At 43.0% G+C, this 21,221-nt stretch overlaps 1 protein-coding gene across 2 annotated transcripts; it reads right to left on the reverse strand.

Moving 5' to 3' along the window:
- Positions 1-483: 483 nt before the first annotated feature.
- hibadha (3-hydroxyisobutyrate dehydrogenase a) lies at positions 484-21,045 on the reverse strand. Of its 2 annotated transcripts, none has more exons than XM_041053214.1 (8): positions 20,921-21,045; positions 18,294-18,454; positions 18,016-18,125; positions 17,702-17,823; positions 7,719-7,852; positions 7,452-7,528; positions 2,189-2,345; positions 484-1,372 (listed from the first exon to the last, which is right to left on the reverse strand). In XM_041053214.1, exons 1-8 carry the CDS (start codon positions 20,988-20,990, stop codon positions 1,214-1,216), a joined length of 990 nt encoding a protein of 329 aa, XP_040909148.1. In that variant the 5' UTR covers positions 20,991-21,045; the 3' UTR covers positions 484-1,213. The 2 variants fall into 2 exon arrangements, with proteins under 2 accessions (XP_040909148.1, XP_040909149.1); XM_041053215.1 differs by lacking the exon at positions 20,921-21,045 and adding an exon at positions 18,790-19,369.
- Positions 21,046-21,221: the final 176 nt, after the last annotated feature.

Below are 21,221 nucleotides of genomic sequence, written 5' to 3' on the forward strand. Positions count from 1 at the left end.
GCTCGATAAGCAGATGTAGACAGTAGAGAAGAGAGGTAAGTTCAAAGAGATTTGCTGTAACGGTATCAAAATAGCCCGGCACGTCGCACCGCGACGCACACAGTGCAAAAATAACCAAATACTTATCTTACAGCATAGTAGAGCAGAACTGGTCGATCCAGTGAGACTTAAATGTAGTTCCAAAGAACTGAAACTACTGAAACTCGTATTCACAAGGTAAAAAAATAACTACTGGATGAGTGAATAATGAAATGAACGAATGAGTATGTGTGTGGCAGTAAGTCTCAGGTGGCACCTACTGTAAGTAACTGACTGACACCAGTTTCCTGCCAGAAACAAACAACGTAACAAAACAAGTAAAGTCTGAGTCTGTAGCAGAGGTGTCCAAACTGTTCCACAAAGGACCGTGTGGCTGCAGGTTTGTGTTCCAACCAAGCAGCAGCAGCACACCAGACTTGAATCATTTAATCATCAGCTGATTGGTCAAACTGTGTGCTCTTCATTGGCTGGAACAAAAACCTGCAGCCACACGGCCCTTTGTGGAACAGTCTGGACACCCCTGGCCTATAGCATGGCCAGTTTTGGTTATTTTACATGTAGTGCTGTGAATCTGGGATGTTTTTTTTTTTCCATTAGTGAAAGTATAACACAAACTCTGCACACTCTAGCACTGTCTCTTCAAAGACATGTGAATGTGAATCTTTACTGTATCTTAGGTTTTTTTTTTGGTACTCTATCATTTAACAGGGACAGATCCAGGTTATTTGGGTAACAGGCAAAAAGCACAAACCCGACAAAAACATACTTACACTTTTAACGGTCATGCAATTATTTCTTACCAATCATCCTGAAAAATGTAAACCTGCAGCGCCTCATCCTACCTCTCCTCTCCCCCACTCTGGTGGATCAGTCCAGACTGGGAACAGAGTTGCTTTGTCTCTAGATACTGATCTAAGGTCAGTTTTAGCATTTCCCTGCATGCAGAGAGAGTGCCATGAATTGAAAATATGATTCAGCTAATGCAATGAGGGGACACATGTCGACATACAGTATGTTAATTGGACCACAGATCTGTGCCTGAGGGCACGGCCTTAGTCTCTCCTGAGCATAGTGGGATAAGGGGCACTGGGGTGTGCGGTTGTGGTGTGTGTGTGTGTGTGTATGTGTGTGCGTGTGTGTGTGTATGGTACAGTCAGCTGCGCTCCCCCTACATTCACTGTCCTTCCTCCTCGCGTAGGAATTGGAAGACAGATGAGAAGTCCTTGTTAGCGTAGCCGCGGGAGCACATGACTCGGTAGATCTGGTGGGCGAGGGAACCCAGAGGGATGGGTGTCTTCGTGTTGGTGGCAGTGTTTTGGGCCAAACCAAGATCCTAGAAACAGGAAGAAAGAAAAATACAGTGTCAGATAGGTTTGACTGACATACTAAAATCTCTTTTTCTTTATCTAACAGCTGATGTTTGATTTATAAGATATATAAGTAAGTATTCATCCTAACTCTATCAGATTTTGTCTGACAGAACTACCCAGGCTATGTACGCGCAGCAGACGTTGTAAGTGATTTAACACACACCCAGATGCACAAAATAACACACGGACTAACCATTACAGAGGAGCTAATGCAGTGACAGTAAAATCAAGTGGCACACAATAAGTCACAGATGGACTGGTGAAGAGGAGAGCAGATAGTACCACGCTGAGACAAAAGAACAGTTAGAAGTGAGACAAAGCCAATGACACAGTTGAGAGCCTGACAAAAAAAAAGAGACTAAATGAAGAAAAGAACAAGAGAGAGAGTAGGAGTAGCAGCTGAAACGATTAGTCAATTATTCAATTAGTCAATGGCAGCAATTTTGAAGACTGGCTTAACCATTTCAGTCATTCATCAAGCGAAAATAGCAAATATCTTCTGGTTCCAGCTTCTCAGCGTAGAGGATCTGTTGCTTTTCCCCATTTTACTTCATTGGGCTATTTTCTTTTGGACTATTGGTTGGACAAAAAAGATCACCTTGGGTAGTTTTCATAAATTTCTAACAGTTTTCTAACATTTTAAACAAATAATCAACTCATCAACAGATTCACTGATAATGAAACAAGTCACCTGATGCAGCCCTAACAAAGAGTCACAGATGTCACTGATGAAAAGAGAGCGGGACACAAAGACAGAAAAGCAGCAGCAGGTCTTGTACCTTTGCCATTAGTGTGGTTCCAAAGCCGCCCTGGTAGTTGTTGGCAGAGGGGACTCCCTCCATGACTCCAGGGACTGGGTTGTAAGTGTCGCTGGACCAGCAACGACCTGAGGACATGTTGAGGATCTTTGCCAGAAGCTTTGGGTCCAAACCCAGTCTGGGACAAGAAGGGGAAGAAGACAGAGGTGAAGATCAGAGTTTGAGTCAAACCAGCTCTCCTTGGTGTAAAAGTGTAGTTTCTGGAGGTTCACATCGACCACAACAACAAGCACAGCAAGGAAACTCCACAATATTAGCCAGTAAAAGCCCAGAGAACATTCCCTTGTATGAAGTGCAATATAAATGTCTCCTAAACAGAGGCACACCGTAATATTACTGACTCTTGTCAGAGGACTATGTAATTGATGAACAGATTATTATATTTCCATTTAACTTTTTAGGATAAGTGAAGACATGGTAGAGGTAAAAAAGGAAAGAGGAATTATAAGTAGTGAGGAAATGGGACAGGCAGGGAACAGCGATTATAGAATTCATTTTCACAACAGGGTGATGGAGAAACATGGAGAAAGATGGGCGTGGGGGCGCCTGGTGATTATAGTGACCCCCATTGAACCTTATGCCCGCCTGTGACCATTCCTCAGTGTTAATGGCTGGAGGCTTTGTAATGCTGGCTAATGCAGTATTGATGTTTACCAGCACATCTATCCTTCATCATTCCTCTTTCATGAAAAAAAAAAAGAAAGTGGAGGAGGAGGAGAAGTGGTTAAGCAGCACAGGGGAGCCATAAACCTCCCTGTCACGTACAGAAGTGCGCTCTTACTCCTGCTGCCCCATTTTGCAGCAACCTACTTTCATATGCAAGAGGACAAATCTCCAGACTACTATATGAAGAAGCAAAAAAGCAAATGGGACAAAGGAGAGTACAGACAGATAGAAACAGGGAGTGAAACAAAGTGCCAAGCATTACAGTAGGGAGGGTGCAGCTATAGTGTCTGTGTCAGTCGTTCAATCTGCCTGTGTAGAACGTAGCTTTTGTATATTAACGGTTTAAAGGCCAGTGTAAAGCTGACCACATCAAGCCCTGGCTGCCTCACTTCACTGTTACTTACAGGCCTGTAACTCTATTCTGTTCTCAATATGACTATTAAACCATCATAGGTCCTTAAGGCCAGCAGCCTCCCTCCTTCCCTCCCTCCACCTGGCTCTCATTCTGCCATTACTACCACAGTTTTTATTAGCTGTCTACCAACTAATTAAGAATGGGAATTGCATTTACACTCTCTCCATGTCTCCCTCCTCCTTTTCCCTTCTTCTCTTTTGTGTCCCCTCAGACTCCCTCATTTAATTTTTTCTAACAAACTGTTTTGGAAATGTGGCATAAGTGACACTGTGTGTGTGCATTTGTGTGTGTAAACATGTGTTTTAGCTCGCAATTTTTTTTAATGGCAGTCTCGCTCATGATGGCTTTTTTAGTTTACGTCTGTAAGCATCTCTCGCCATCCTGCTTCTCCTCTCCTCCGCCTGCTCTCCTCTTCCTCCCCCTCATCTTCCCTGCTGACACCTCCCTGTCTGAGGACTCTGGGGGACATATGTTTGACATCGCACACAACCCCCCCCCCCCCCCCCCCCCAACCATCTCTTCTCACACACACACACACATAGACAGCCCCTCCCTGCGTTCTGGGTCAGCAGCTGAAAAGGTTACTGGCTGAGCTACAATAAAGCGCGTCCGAGCGCACAGATCGTTTGTTATAGCGACCAGAGACGCTGACGGGGAGCTGTTGTCCTCTGTTAACGATAAATCAATGAAGTTCCCCTCCTGCTCCCCACACATATACACACACGCGCACACACTCACTCTCACACACATACACACAGCCCTGGTTATTAGCTGACGCAGTGGTGTTGTTCCTCGCCTGCGGTAATTTGCGTGGAGAAGAGGACATGTCACGCTTTAACAAGATTGACATGGATAAACACACACAGACACAAACGGTAAAACAAACGTGTTGCTGTGTGATGCCGCTGTAGATTAAAGAAATGTGAGAGAGATGGAGGTGGGCATGAAAATAAGAGGGGAGGGTATTTATGTGTTTATGTGCATGGGAGCTCTGGCAGGTGGGGTTCATTTGCAGCACTGATATTAACTGTCTTTTCATTGCAATTAGCTCCTCGTCCTGGTCTGATGCCATGAGAGAAGAAGCCCAGCCCCTTCCCCATTTATTATTACATTAAAGAGCTAACGAGCACATATACACACACAAGCATTTACTATCCCATTTATAGAGGCAACAAGCAACATTTATCACCCAACTTTAATCCTCATCGGAACATATGCTCACAATTCATTTGAGCTATGGAGAGAGGAGGAGGTGTTTGTGTTCATGTGTGTTGTGGCAAGCCCATTTCTGTCTCTCAACAAAATGGATTGTGTTTTGTTGTACCCTTTGATTTGCCTGTCCTTCTCCCCGTAAAATGAATAAAGGAGCAAATGTGTGCTCCTAGTTGCGCATCAGTGACTGGATGTTTGTATGCACGAATGAGTGCAGGTACACAGGCGTGCAAGGTGAACCGTAAGCCGTAAAAGCCTCATATCCCTCCCTGAGCCAGTCATCTCTCTCCTCGTCTTCCTCTCCTTTCATCTCCACGTGCATCATTAAAATCACTACTGCCCCTCTACGCTACCGCTTCTCATCCCCCTCTTTCACTGACTGGTTGGTTGAATGCAGAAATTACGGCATGCAGAAAAGAGGAAGACGAGAGATGAAGGGATTAAAAGAGAAGGGTAAAATTGTGAGATAAAGCAAATAAGGATGGAGAAGAAAAGCTGAAAGAGATGGAAAGAAAAAAAGACAGAAAGACAGGGTGTGTATATGTGTGTGTGTGTGTGTGTGTGTGTGTGTGTGTGTGCGCTCATAATTGTCATGCGTGGCCATTCCTTGCACTAAGAGAACGTCACGCTCTGTTGGAGACGGCCCGAGCTTCCATCTGAGATCAACAAATTAGCTCCATGAACAGAACTGTGTGTGTGAGAGTGTGTGTTTGTGTGTCTGCCTACATGTACAGGTAAGGAAACACACACACACACACACACACATATCTGAAGAAAGGGCAGCTCTATCAGGCCCAAGTCTAACATGATAAAATGTTATTGCCGTTTTCCTGTAAATTGGCTGTGAGCGCACAGTCTCCTTTGTGTCGGACTGTGTCGTGTGTGTGTGTGTGTGTCAGCACACGTAACGCCTAAGAGAGTGTCCTCTCTGCATAAGAGGCCGCAATGCAGCATGGGAGATTTAAGGGTGTGGGCTCTGTCTCTAAACGATGACAGTCTTTGTCAAACCCCTCTAATAAAGCCCTAGAGATTGGCTAGTAAGAAGAAGGGGAAACATGGAAACGCACACACCGTGCACGTACACTCACACAACGCTGACTGAAGATGGGTCAGACTTACAAAGATATAAAAAATAATTCACATTCAAAGTGACGGGATGCAGTAGTTTTCTGATTCTTTCTTCATAGGCATACATTATAATGATGTGCACTGTGAGTAGAAGTTGTTGTAGTTTGGTAGAAAACTGCTGTCTTCAGTGTCTCTGGATGTAAATCTGTGCCTTAGTGCGTGCGTGTGCGTGTGTGTGTGTGCATCAGAGACAGTGTGGCAATGTGTAAATCTGTGTTGCTCCCTTAATGCCTCCATATTTCAGAAGCCTAGTGGGGGGATTTATGTGCAACTGCTCATGCCAATTTTCCTCCTCTGTCTCAGCACAGATAAATCAGCTGCACTAACACAGCTGCACTGTGAGAAGAGCAACGCACGTACATGGACGCACACACACAAGATGGGTGCGCACACCATTTAAGTTGCAAAACTCATAAAACACATAGTAACGCGGTGAACAGAGGAAACAGTCTATTATTGACAAGGGATATGTATAAACAGGGTAGATAATAAATTCCCACCTCTAAGATGGAAAACTAATCTGATGACCCTGGTAATTTTGTTCATGTGAGGAATAACTGATGTGTCCGCTGTGGACTGTAGAAAAGCTCATTCCTTCCAAAAAAAGGATATTCAGAAAAAAATCTGTGCTTTGAATGTGTGTGTGCATGTGTGTGTGTGTGTGTGTGTGTCTCATTGAGATTAAAATATCTTTTGTAAGACAGATCTGGCAAAGAGCGCAGCATAAATATTGTTGCAACAATGAGCACAAACAACACAGACAAATGCAGCTGTCGCACACTACAAACGAATTAACGCAATATGCATAATATAATGTGCAATGCGACAAAGATCCAGTTATGACGCATGAACAGGTACAATTTTCTAAAATGAAGATTCAGTGAAAATTTAAGAGCAATCACATTCACCAAGAAAAATATTTTCTCGATTCCTTAAAAACAGACCTAAATTTCCCCATAGTGAGTTTGGATTTTTGGATGATTACGAGCCATATCCAAGCCATTGTACTGGTTTAACTAAGGAGACTCCATATCCCATCATGCTCAGCCTGCTGGCCAGTGAGGCTTTGTGAAAGGACGAGGCATTATGAACGATGGGATTTCTAGGCGGTGTTCAGTGACAGGGGTGTGACAGGACACTAGTGAGAGCTCAATCAGCAGATGTAAATCAGAGTCTGTGGATCTGCCCCCTCATCCATCTCTCTCCAGCACAGGCGGCTCTGACTCTGGGCTGGACTGACCCCTTGGCACTTCCATAAAATGCACACACAGACAGACACACACACACACACACACACACACACACACACACATTTCCAAACCTGTATCGAAGTAGTAAATTACTGCCACAGTTACAGCCATATCACTGGTATAGTAATTGCTTTTATAGTGACGGCTATATCTAAGGGCGAGTTCATAGCCGTATTCATGCGTGGCTAAAATGTGAAAGCCTCAAACGTGCCACTTTAAGTTCATGGTTCTTGGACTTCTCATGATGGCCAAATGTTTGAAAACATTTGTCAACTCAGAAGAAAATGTCCGCTTCTCCAAATCCTTCAACAAGGGCAATGGAACCCCAATGGACCTACTGAACCCCTGTATATATTTCCATGTTATAAATATATTGTCATGGTTTATGTCCACTTTTAATAATCCACTCACAAGTATCAGATTTTTCATTTGTGCTCTCCCAAAAAAAAGCATTAAAATTGCCTATGTAATTGTAGCCTGTTTGGTCTCTGTTTTTCCCTTTAGCATAAGGAAGCATTAGGAAGCATCTTAGCACAGTGCTGGCTGACAATACCTAATGCCAAGGTTCATGGTCTCTGCGGTCCCAATCATCCCAATGGCCAGCAGCATATTGTTGCAGATCTTTGCCGCCTAGTGAAGATTGAACAGAAGGAGAAAAGAGCAGTTTATGTGTACATGAATGTGGCTTCCAAGGCAACATCTAATACAGATAACGTAAGGAAGAGTGTAAATACATTTAAATGTACATCAGACATGAATGTGGGGTCACCCAAATTTGGAGCAGACTACTGAATTTGCCTTTTTATGTGTCCATCCTCACCTGTCCAGTGCCAACCTGTCCACAGTAGACAACATTGGCTCCCATGCAGGTGAGCAGCTCCTGGGCAGCGTTGTATTCCTCCTCTACTCCACCCACCATGAAGGTTAGTTTGGCCATGCTGGCAGCCCCGACACCTAAACACACACCATACGTTCACACATAGAGTTGAGGTTAACAGAGATGAACACATACTCAACAGTACACACATTTGATATCAGTCCCCAGTATCCCAAATACACCCCCCTGCAAACCTGTAGACCTGCAAGACACAGCAACTTTATATAAGTGACTGCAGGCAACTCAAACTGTAACTGAGCAGAAGTATGAATGTCTTAATAAAGTATATGGATTTTCCAAACGAAAGAACAAAATATATGAACCACATGACTGTTTCAACATCACCAACTGTGTCTAAAAGGTCAGCTTTGTACTGTTCTGTGTGTGTATGTGTGCGTGAGACTCATAGTGGGACAGGCGTGTTAAGTAGTGGGGCACCAGAGGGACAGAGGTATCTTTAAAAGCCGATTGTTGCCATCATCCACTGCACAACTCTCGTGGGAGCCCTTGCCTTTTGTCCTGTCACCCCTACTCTCGCTGTTTCTCACACACACACACACACACATACACCAACAGCTGTGCCTGAGGCCAGGCCCCCTCATGGGGGTATCAGTGACAGGCTTGAGGGGTAATTAACTTTACACTTTATCATGTTCAATTAGGTGTCCCTCCCCGTGCCTGATGGCTTAAGGAGCGTGCCATGTTGTAGGAGGCAACCTCACCCCCTCCTCATCTCCTCCACAGGGTCCTTAATGCAGAAATAACCTCTTTTCAGAGTGGATTCTACCCAGCTGGCCCGAGTCTCTTATGAAATGGCACTGTCCCTTAAATGCTTCACTGATTGGCTCAAAACATTAACACAATGAATTGGTGGTAGACACATAAGCAGTAACACACACAGGAGGGGGAAAAAATCATTTACAGTGATTTGAAAGTAATACAGAGGCCAAAAAAGTTGTGGAAGTTCGGAGAGAAGCAGTTTTCAGGAACATGTAGACAAAGAGACAGACTTTCTACCCCCTTCTCTCTTCCTTCGGAGAAAGGGAAGAGAGTTCAAATCTCTCTTTAGGGTGTCGTCTAACTCTAATGAAAGGCCTCTTAACAGTGAAAGCCTAATAATGTCAGTGTTAATAATTAAAAGGGAATTACCAGGCACAAAACAGCTGAAAACACATTATCAGACCTCACTGCAGAGGAGAGGAGAGCTACTGTATATTTCCATGACCCATAAACATAAATATACATATTTTTCCCCTCCCCCTGCTTTAATTGGCTGTACTGTTGTCAAGTATATGATGATGCCACTACACTGTATGTGTATGTTGTGTGTGTGGCAGTGATGAGCTGTCAGCAGGTCATTAGGGCCACATAATGAAGCGCACACTGCGGCAGCTGCCTATGGACCACGGCGAACACACGCTTAACATAAGGCCACCTCACACACCAATCATACACACATATGGTCCACAGACCACAGACATGATAGATTTATCTCTTTTCTTGTTCCTTTATGTTATCTTTTCTATCTTATTTATATGTCCGACTTAATCTATTTCACTCTAGTCTAGTTATATATATATATATATATATTTATTTATATATATATTTTTTTAGCCGCAGTGGCCAAATAATTTTAGTTAGGTATCATACACACATACAAGAAGTCACAGTACATCTCTTAAAAATGCTATGATTATACTTCAGAGAAAAAATTGAATTGATTAAAAAAAACTATTGAAGAAGAGTTTCCTTTAATTATAGGTACTGTAGTTGTGAAAGTTCATCCAGTCATATCAATTCCCTTCTGATTTTTTCCCCATTTCATTTTCTTGTTTTCATGCTGCAGGCTGAGCTCTCTCTCTCAGTCTCTAACAAATACAAACACAAACACAAACACAAACACACACACACACACACACACACACAGAAAGAGCACTGTGACAACTGTGCTGGCTCATTAGTGGAGATCACTGTTCGCGGACGACTAAAGAGGAGATTATTGATAACACAGTCAACGTGCTGATCAATATATCTCACTAAGAAGGGAAGGAAAGAGGGATAGGAAGAAGGAGAGCGAGACAACAGAGAGAAAGAGAGAGAGAGAGAAGGAGAGAGAGATGTAGATATGACAGCAGAGAAGAAAAACAATCTTTCTCTCTCTACCTCCCAGCATCCCTCCCAAGTCTCCCTCCCTCAAATTAACTAATCACCCATAATAAGCTCTTATGATCTGTAGTGGATTTCTATAAGCAGTGACACCAGGATGATGGAGGATCCTCTGTGCTGGAAGAATAACACATGATTAGCATAACAATGTGTATGTGTGTGTGTGTGTTGGGGCTCTCGGTGAGTCTGTTTATTGTGCATGGACTAAAGTGCATTTGTGTTTGCATGTATGAGTCTATGATAGCGTCTACACTCCTACTGTGTGCGTGTGTGTGTGAGGGGACGTCCCGTTCTCGGGCCGGTCCTGTCAGAGACGGATTAAAGAAGAATCCTAATGAGGCTTCCTGAGCACCGGGTCCGCTGGCTCATCCATCCCAGCGGGAGTGACAGTCCTGGATCGTTAGCACTGCACAACTACACGACGCCCCCTAGGGGGGGAGACAAGGTGTGTGTGTGTGTGTGTGTGGGGTGGGGTGGGGGGGCTATGATAGAAGATACAGGGGAGAGAGATGGAGAGAGGAGGGATGAAGGTACTAAGAAAACATGCACAACAGAAAAAGTTAGAGATTCTGTATGGTGCCACACCAAAATCTACTTCATAAATTCAGAATAACGTAATTATGTAAGATTGCGCAAAACAATACATACGAGGAAAGGGGAGTAGGCTGAGAACAAAGACGAAAATGCCACTTTAATGTCTAGCAGGCGAGCCTTCCACGCCTCTCCTTGGTCACTTTCTCTCATCCCGCTCCAGGAGACAAGTTTTGGTTGGTTGAGTAGTGGGTGCCAACCTCCTCACCCCCAAATCACCCAACACAACACAAACATTCCCTGCCCACGTTGAAGCTGGCTGGACTAATAATAAGCTACTCTGCGGCTTTTACTTTCTAGAGTGTAAGGGTGAGGAGGAGGATAATGAAAATGGCTCCCTTACTACATTGTATTAAGTACAGACAGGCACTGCGCTGTGTAAATATCTGTGTGTGTGTGTTTAGTTGTGTGTGGCCCATGCTTCTATTTAGCTGCGGACACGTTTAGACGGTTCCTTCATCTGATCTCCTCTATTAACAAGATTCACGTTAATAGGCAAGCAATCAAACACTATTAGGACAGATGCTTAACAGCAGGCTTCAACACCAGGCATTAACCATCAGCTTAAGCGGGTGAAGCTGGTTGTGTGAAGGCAAAGGAAGATCAGAGCAACAACTTTGGTTTGGCCTGTTTGTAGTGAACACTACATTCATTAGCACTTCTTTCATTACACGCAAAAGAATCAACCAGAGCAATTCATGACAGCCTTATAACCGTTTAAACTTGGGCTCTTTTTGAAGTGGCGTTTGTACATACAAAGTAAATGGGAATCTGTGTGTGTGTTCCTGTGTATGTGTGTGTACCAGGGACAGGTGCAGATCCTAGAGCGGGCCGCCAATAAGACGTCAGTTGGAGCTTCTGAGGCTGTGTCTCGGAGTTACGAGCCGCATGTAAACCAGTAGGCACTTTTTATTGGCGGTGGGTTTAAATTAAACTACATTTGTGAATATGAGGCTACACAAACAACACACACAGTCACGGACACACGTACACACAGAAGAAGGGATGTTCCCAGAGTTTGGTAATGAGTGACGCACTTGACAGCGTGCCACAACCCTGCTTTTTTCCCCCCAGAGTATATGGAAAAACACTTAGAGCAAAACAACACCTATAATATCATTAGCGCTCCTTCAAACACCTCATTTCCTCAAATGATAATGTAACTGCTCTAACTGCGAGAATGCCAGGAGAGATACGGGGATATGCCAAATTTCATGTCACACCTTCGAGTCCAAATGCAGTTGGTGTAAACAAACTCTAGCTTTGGCAATATCCTACCTTGTTTGCTATTATGACTTTAACTATGTGCACATGTAAGGTTAAAGTTTTGGCTTGACTGCAGTCATCTACAAATCAGACTGAAAAGAGCCTTCACACATAACAGCGTTACAGCGTTGAGTCAAAGGGAGTTGACTTCTTGCAGCGTAAGCCAGTGGGGGTAGGATGTTTACAGGCCAACAACACAGCCTCGTGTGGTCCACCATTATAATTACACCCAAGGGCAGATCTTTTTCTCAAACAAATTAAAAACCCAAAAAGGCCCCGTAAAAAGCGTAACGGATATCAAGTAAATAAGTGAAACACTAAGAGGGTATGCGTTAACCAAAATCGCTTACACATAAAAACACAGACGTGCACACGTACACACACACACACAAAAATCAGCACTTTCAACAGTTTATCTGCCAACTTTGCTAATGCTCCTCTGTTATGTTAAAAACAGACTCTTTATCAGCTCCAGTTAACGAGCGCAGACCCATGAGAACTGACTCCTGCACACAAACACTCCATGAGAACCTCGAACAAGCAGGCGACCGGAGAAAGTTTGGGTTTTGGAAAGAACGACAAAAGAGTTTGCACAGTTTCTTGTGTACAAATGTTGCTACAGGCGTTAAGCGTTTAGTTTGCAATGTCTGTTCATTGACCACCAGACCAGCCCTCATCATCATCACCATCATCATTATCATCATCATCATCATCAGTAACTGCTCTATTCCGCAGGGGAGAGGCTGGTCAATGATAGGTGACAGAGGACGGAGGGAGCAGGAGAGATCCACAATCAATCCTTTCCTGGCCCAACGAGACTCATCTAGGATAGAGCAAGTTAATAATGATCCCCAATTAGGCTGTTCGCAGGCAGGGACACAGACATACACAAACACACACACAAATACACACACACACACACACACACGGTTGAGGTGCAGAAACTGTCCTTCATAAGGACACAATGCTAATTCCCTTTTAGAGGAGTGACATGCAATGTGATGTTTGGGCTACATTTGATGGACAGAGACTTTTTGTATGACTCATACACCAGCTGACTTTGTCTAAAACACACACACATACACAACACACATACGCACACACATACACACACACACAATACACACACACACACACGTGCACAACAGATGACACAGGGGCAGAGATGTAAGAGCCAGTCCCCAGCTGCTGTGGGTCTACCTCCATCTGGAGCATAGGGTAGAGTTCCCCCCATCACCACCCCTGGTCACCCTGCCCACTGAACCCCCCCCCCCCCCCTCATTCTCCCTCTGTGTCACCAAAACCCGTCAGTGAAAGGCTTGTTATGCTAATCTAGTCTTTGGACGACTGACGCTCTCTGGTGCTGGTTAGCCATCAACATGACAGACTGCGACAGCACCACCCCCTGCCCATCCAACCTGATTCCTTAACTCAGTGTCAGAGAATCATCACTAACCTTCACTACACTGCCCTCAGGCTTCCCAGACTCATCCTCTCAATTAATCCCATTCTCAGACTGGATTAGGTTGGCCTGAGCAGACGTACCAGGGACAGCTCTCACTAAAACATGTTAGATTAGTCTAAGGAGAAAGTAAAATACAGAATCACTGAGAATCTGCTACCTACTTCACCACGTTTGAAGTTTATGCACTGTAAAAAAAAAACCACAATGCAATGAAAATACTAGTATCCAAAACAAGTTTACTACTTTGTGCTAAAATAATCCAACAATGTAATACTTTTGCCTTTGACAGATGAAGTGAGAATTTATTTTATTGAGAACAGCACATAAGTGAACCAGGGGCTAATTCCAGACACAAACCTGGTGACAAAAAGCACAACATGGTTCATAAGTTGTGATTTGTGCCAGAGGCACAGTGACGTTTTAGGAATCGCAATAACCCTTCAGGAACACTGTGAATTCCAGCGGGGTTATATGATAAATGAATTTTCCAAATCCAAAGTCCTGTTAACAGTTCTTCCAAAAGGTGCGAACAGATCTGGGCGTTTTAAATCTGTTGCTCAATCAGTAATGTATTTTAGTGTGAAAAGTTAGGATTCATCCAGAAAACTCAACAAAGTGGTTGCCCTTCACAGTGTCCAGAATTTAAAAGTTTTTAATCGTACTGCATAGTCTTCGTCAGCAGATGGAATTTGCTCTGTTGTCACTGCGACGGCTCTGCTGATTTGCAAGCTCAGCTGCTGTTTTTATTTAATTCATAGCACTTTTAGACTTCTTCTTTAACACTGGCCTCAAAATTAAACATGAAAGAATCAATTTTGTCTTTAGCTCATACTCTGGAAAACCAGAGTATGAGCTAAAGACAGAGTTGATGTTTGTGGAAGGAGCTCCTGGTCGTATAGGCCTCGAGGGAGAAACAGAGCCTAGATCTGTCAGCAGAGAAGTGGATTGGCAGTGTTGATTGACGAAACAACCGGTGCCAGCCTTGGCTTGAACAAGCTCCTGCAGGCTGGAGGATGACGTTCAAACTGTCAGCAAATGACACACTGCAACACTCAGGCTTCAGTTGATGTGGTATGGATATGATTAGAGTGGTGTTGAGACTCAGCTTAAATAGGTAGTTAGCTGAGGATTATAAGGCCTCGCAAACAAGCAACATTAGCCCGAGTGCCCATGGTTCCACAACTGCGAGGCTCCTTCTTGCTTTCATTTGCACCAATAGCTGACTTTCCCAGCGCTGGGAAAAACACAATGAAAGGGTTTTTTTAGAGCCTTTTTAAAGCCATCGTCAGTTAGCAATGTGGCAGCCCACCATGGGCACACAGACACAAACACAGGCATTCTGGGTAATTACTGCTAACGACCCCGTCGCTTGTTAGCCAGACCTCCTATTTTTGCCATCGCTGTGCCAACACCCTGGGCCTGTGACATCAGAGCTTGTTTTGTTGTGGGTCAACTTTGCATGCGGACGCTTTTAATGACACCAGACAGTGGTAGAAGTGTGTGTGTGCAAGCATATGTTAGCATGCCTAAAGAGCCTGTGTCTGAGTTAATATAACTGAGTCTATTCAGGAAAGTGTTTGCATGAAGATTACAACCCTGTGTGGATATGTGTGTGTGTGAATGTGTGTGCGTACGCCAAGACACAGCTGGGTCATGCAGGGCTAAAGCCAAGACAATGGTCAATGTGCAAGAAAGAAAGCCAGCAGGATGCCCATGAGAAGAAAGTGAGAGTTTTTTTTGATCGCTCTTTTTAAAAAGGGTTATGACTCTGCAGTTCAGATCCCACGGTTGGCTGCCAAACCTCCAGTGACGCACACAACATACAAATACACATTACTGTGTAAAATGCGCCACCTCACACACCACACACACACACACACACACACACACACACACACACACGAAAGGATTCATTTTATATCAAAAGAAAAATCTAAATTAAAAATAAAAACAAATACAGAAACCACAAAAAGACCAGGCTGCATCTGCAAAAGTTTAAGAGTGCAGGAAGTCACAGCAACTCTGTGCTGAGTGCGTCGTCCTCAGCGAACAAAATAAATTTTGACTGGATTATGCCTGTCCTTAAGTCAATTCAATCAAATGTATCCAAAAGATATAATAAATTATCCTTATAAAATATAACACAGATATGATTGTATATTACTGTGTGTCTCTGGGGTCCCTCTGAGACAATTCACTCTGTTTTTTAACTAAATTTAAGCACTAAAGTATTTTATTTTTAAGTTCATTTTACCTTTATGTTCTGTTGTGTTTAATTTGTAATTTTTGTGAAATACTGAGAACTGTTCTGAGTATTACCGGTTATAGAGCTGAGCTGATGTCATCCATACTTTTCTCGTTTGTACGCCTGCACACATACACACACACACCAACCTTATGATAACAGTGCCCTATTTGGGTAGGGTGCCATCTCCTGGTTGGAACACGGCATGTAACCTCATAACCCACCCAGAGATGTGGAAAATGGGGTGAGGAGGGGTGGAGGGGGTCCAAGTCTCAGCTTTTTCCCATTGAGCTGCCACATACTGGAACACTTTTTCATGACTTGTCTCCACAAGTTTAGCATGTCTCAGCTTATCAGGGTCACACCATCACGACCAACCTTCAACTTGCTCAGTGCGCACACTGTGGTGCTGCAACTAACCTTATAAATTAACCAGTCAATTCATTTTAAGACAATGAGATTAATAGTTTTGTCCATATAAGATCAAGATATAGAGAAAAATGCCCATCACAAGTTCCCAGAACCAAAGCTGGCATCTATTAGCTCCTTGTTTAGTCCGAGCAACAGTCTGAACTTTAAAGATTTTCCATTTACAATAATGTAGAAAAGAGAGAATTTCACATTCCAGAGGCAGGTGCTAGTGAAGTTTTGGTATTTTTGTGTCATAAATGACTTTAACTGATTATTACTAAAAATCACTTTTATTTTATTTTTCTGCTGAGAACTTTCTGCTGTTGCACAATAAAATGGCTGTATGCACTTAGGGATGTGACTTATGGACGTCTGGAGGTTTCACTGGGTGGGTGGGTGCATGCAGCATGTGTGCATGCGTGTGTGAGAGGGAAGAGTGTCTGCAGAGCTTGTTGCAGAGGCCAGAGGTAGCAGGTAAATCATTGGTCATCTCAGGCTAGTAAAAGAGGCTTAGTTAAGAGACAGGAGAGGAAGAACCTTCACAGAGGAGTGCACACATGAACTGCGCACTGTCTATAGTATGTAAACAGTGTGTGTATGTGTGTGTGTGTGTTAAAGGAGAGTAACCGGCTTAAGGCTCTGATCTCACTGACTGCTGTCGGTCTGTTCTGTTGACGCCAGCTGGTAAACATGCCCGTGTGGGCCGAGTCTGTGTTTGTATGGCAGAGGGAGGGAGCTACAGTGGGTATTGTGCATGCATGAAATGATTGTGCAATAAAAAGCAAATAGACTGTGATCAGAGTTAGCAGCCCGATATGCAGGAATATCAGGATGTTGAATACCTTAACTGAATACCTAAATCAAAAAATTGCGTGTGTGTGTGTGTGAAGGAGAAAGAGAGAAAGACAGAGACAGAGAGATGGACGGTTTTACTGCAGTGTGTCTCCTTCATGTCTTATCTCCCTCCTCTCTTCTCCTCTCCTGCACTCAATGTGAAGGCAGTTTCTCTCCTCTTTATGACTCTTTATCTGACATGAAAGGCACTAACATGGGATACCCGCCATTACGGCTCCATCAACATGAAAAGCTCTGACACGGGATTCTCCACTGCGACTCAGCCCATTAAGGATGACTGGCGATCCTGTGCTCTGTCAAGGAGCCGTCACAAGCAGACAGCACCAACATAATGAGGACTTAAAACCTTAACCTTGCCTTTAAGACCCCCGGTCAAAAGCAGCAATAAAAATCTCCGGAGGGCACCTACTGGCTGGCCCGCTCAGTAATTACAATCCATGTCCTAGCACTAACCCAAAAGGTCCCATAGTTTAGATATACAAAAGAGTGTAAGACAGTTCAGAAGCAAGGCTGAGAGGTCATAGGCCTAACACCATGATTGGTATTCTCAAATGGACAAACTAGCTGTCTGATTCTGCTTTTGACACTGTCTCCTTCTTCTCTCATTCCCACTGAATTACCTAATCAGTCGCAATACTCTTTGAGAAAGGAATAAATCCTACCAAACCATTTACATAAATGTTATATCCTCTCTTCAGACACAGCTTGCATAAGCAACATCATTTTCAATTTGTGTTGAGTCAAGCACAATGACACGTTGCCAGTTAATAAAAGCAAAAGAGCAAATTACAATAGGGGAGCTGGGGACCATTTTAAGACAAATGAATCAAATATATTTGAGCATATATGCAGAGATGGGCTTTGTTGTGGTCAGACAGCAAATGAAAAAGGCACACTCGTTTACTCATGCTTCAGGTGAGACATTACCTCCTGACACTGGGGCATCCATGAACACGGCACCCATCTTCTCTGCAGCGACTGCCATCTCTTTTGAAACCGCAGGGTCAATGGTGGAGGAGTCGATCAACAGTGTTCCCTTCTTCACCTTTCTGAATAAGGCAAAACAAAACACATTAGAACTTCATGTACTGTACATACAAGAAATTTTGTCTACCCAAGCCTTTCTTTGTGTACATTAAACACCTTGCAATTATGTTTGTTTTTCTTTTAATAGAGGTAGGGTGGGGCAGCATGACTGTTACCAATGTCACAAACAGTGTGTGATAGTGAAGTCTGCTTACTTGAGGATGCCATTTGGGCCTGTGTAGACCTCTATGACGTTGGGACTTGATGGCAGCATTGTGATGATGCGGTCTGCCTTTTCTGCCACCTCTGCTGGTGAGTCCACGACCTGGATATTGGATTCATCATTGCACAATATCATCAACACAAAACAAACCTGCTGATGAACAAACTGCAGGTATTGAAGTTTGTTCGGAAGTTTGTTTTAAGAGTTACAATGAGTTTAAAACAATAAGTGGGAAAAGAATGTTACGCATGTAATGTGTGACTGCGTTACCTGAGCACCCAGGTCCTGCAGCTCCTTACAGGACTCAGGGAAGACATCGGTGGCAATAACAGGATAACCATTTTTTAACAAGTTTTTGGCCATGGGACTGCCCATGTTTCCCAGACCAATAAACCCCACTGGTGTTTTTGAGGCCATTGATCGTGTTGACACTGAGGAAGAAAAACAAAGAAAAGAGTGAGAAAAAAATGGTGAGATGTTTTGTTTAGCTTTAAGACCAGAGCAAGACAAATTCATTTCTCAACAGACTGACCTTTAGGAAGGCTTTAGAGCAATTCAATGATTTGTGCTTTTACAGTTATCTATAATAACATCATGTTGTAGCCATTTACAACTGTAGTTCCACTATTAAAAACTTGGGTCCCCTTGGCTAATGACTGTCAGTTTAAATGGCAGTGAATACCACCTGTAAATATGCTCTAATTACGCTGGAAATGCTCTAATTAGAACCAGTAATAACAGAGCAAATCTTTCTGCTGTAACTTACCACCACCTTTGGGAAGTCTGGCCAATCTATTAAACACTGCTGGCTCAGCCAAGGTCCAGCCAGGTTAACAGATACTAAACACAGTGGAAACAATGGCGGTGGGCCAACCAGACTACAACAAAAGGATTAGGTCTGCAAAGTCCTAACAAAAAGCCTTTCCTTAAATTCTGTCAACCCTTCAACATATACAATGGATACCACAATCCTGTTACTTATGTGATGATAAACATTTATTTGGTTGTATGTTTTTATTCTTTGTGCTTTTGTTTGCTTGTTTTTATTGGTTTTATTCTTTGTGAGTTTGCCTGTTTGTTTTTACTGTTTTTATTCCTTGCGCTTTTGCTTGTTTGTTCTCGTTCTTTGTGCTTTGGGCTTCTGCCTGTCTCTGTGAAGTTCTTTGGGTTGGCTCTGGGTACGAAATGTGCTATATAAATAATTTTGCTTTGCCTTAGAGTGGAATCACTGTTCCTGCAGTTAAAGCTGATGACATATTTCAGTTGTGTAAAATATAGTTTTTATATGAGCCTGACCTTATTTTCTAGCCTGTTCTTTGCATGACCCACATATGCATTTACTTCAGTCCTGTACAGTCCTTAGTAAGGATGCAACAACGTGGTGTTTTGCACTGAATTGCACATGGCGAACTGAACCAATAAAATGCCCATTGTTTCATTTTGCAGTCTCAGATATTATAAATGTTAGTAAAGTGAAACTATTACTAAGGCACATTCTTAGGAACATCTTATTTATAAACTGAACTTTAAATTTTCTAAATGACACACTCCTTTCTCAGGTTGTACACATTCATCATATATTCACCATATTATTTCCATTACATAATTATGTTGGGGGTTTTTTCGATCAATTGTTTAGTCCATAATTTCGGCTGTTTCTTTAAGCCCAAAGTGAGGTCTTTAAATTGTGTTTTGTTCGACAATCCAACACTACGCTAAATTGTCTTCAGTTCACGCAGATACAAAACAGATAAAAAGAACAATCTCATATTAGAGAGGCTGAAACCAGGAAATGTTTTCCACCGAATGAATAATTGATTTGTTCTGCAATCTCATCATTTCAGCACTAATGTTTCAGTTTTAGCCTGTAATATAAGCAGAGCTAGTCACTGATTAATTTACGTCAATGAGAGCTTAAAACTTACTAACATACTTTACTAATGGAGGTAGAGAGACTTTTTAAAAAAAATCATACTAGACCCAGACCAACCAAGTCAAAGCACTGAATATAAACAATATAGTAAGGCAACAGCTCTCAAATGTTAGTTTAATGTGTTCACATATTGATATCAACCAATTGTTGGCATTATTTAACTGTGAACTTTGAAACTGGCTGTACAGGACTTGGGTAAGACTGTGTCAAAGGTACTACTGGGGGAAAGGGGGGACAAACTGTGGGGACTTTTAAGGGAGCACCTTCACAGAAATGAGAAAATATAATATAGAGAGTATAACAGAGTTATGAACACTACTATTTCAACACCAGAGGGTTACATGCCAGGAAGAAGGGGCCTCTGTAACTATATCATGCCAGTGGTCCATTGAATTTCAAGGAGCATCATTCAAATCAATATTCACTGTTCCTGATTCAGAAACATGATTGTGCCTTGCATTGTGTGGGATGGGCAGATAAGAGTGGATTGAAGAGTGGAGCAAGCTTTGTAACAGTGTTGTAGTCCAAGACTAATCCATGGTTTTGGGTAGTGTAGAACAAACTGCAGTATTGTGACTAGCAACACCTAAAGTAGACTAATATTATGTGAATTTCTGTACACACATAACGCATAGCCATAAAGATAGTTATAACGATACCATGTCATTTAAAATTAGCTGCTGACCATTGCTTCACATTTCACTATGCTCGTGTCCGTTGCTCACATTGTCTTAACACACTGCATGACTGAGCACCACACAGCAGGTGGTCAGGGACACTGTGTCCAGACTGGAGCACTTCACTAACATGGGCAGCAAGTATTCATACTTTCTCCAGTGGGCTAACGAGCTAGCTAACAGGCTGGAGCAGAAAGTGTTCCGCTTGCATTTTCCCATGAACACACACTCGTAAAACGGAAAACAAAACGGCACGAAGAAACCGACAACATAAGCGAATACGTTACCGTAGGCAAGGTCGACATGCTTACTCCACCTAAACAATAAATTTCGTGACCCTCTAAACAACGCAGCCATGCTTCTTTCCCCTTGACCTCGGCGTACAGTGACAGCTGTCAAGCCAACAAAGCTAAACTGAACTGTTATGAGTGGCTCTGATTTCCTCCAATCGCAGCTCTCGGCGACTTTCGACAGCCAATGGGAATGAAGCAAAGGTGGGATATCCTGTTCTTTAACTTGTTAATGCCTTTTAGCCGTTACTGTAAGCACAGTATTCACTCAAAATCAATAGAATTACTTAGTGCAAAA

This window comes from Toxotes jaculatrix, chromosome 13, assembly GCF_017976425.1.
Source record: "Toxotes jaculatrix isolate fToxJac2 chromosome 13, fToxJac2.pri, whole genome shotgun sequence".
Lineage (NCBI taxonomy): Eukaryota > Metazoa > Chordata > Actinopteri > Toxotidae > Toxotes > Toxotes jaculatrix.

Bases quoted from the DNA above. Each gene is read 5' to 3' on its own strand.
- hibadha (XM_041053214.1), bottom strand. From the start codon at position 20,990: ATGGCTGCGTTGTTTAGAGGGTCACGAAATTTATTGTTTAGGTGGAGT. The intron at 18,126-18,293 runs GTAACGCAGTCA...TCCAATATCCAG, and splicing joins TGCAGGACCTGGGTGCTCAG to GTCGTGGACTCACCAGCAGA. The intron at 7,529-7,718 runs GTGAGGATGGAC...AATCTTCACTAG, and splicing joins GACAGGTTGGCACTGGACAG to GCGGCAAAGATCTGCAACAA.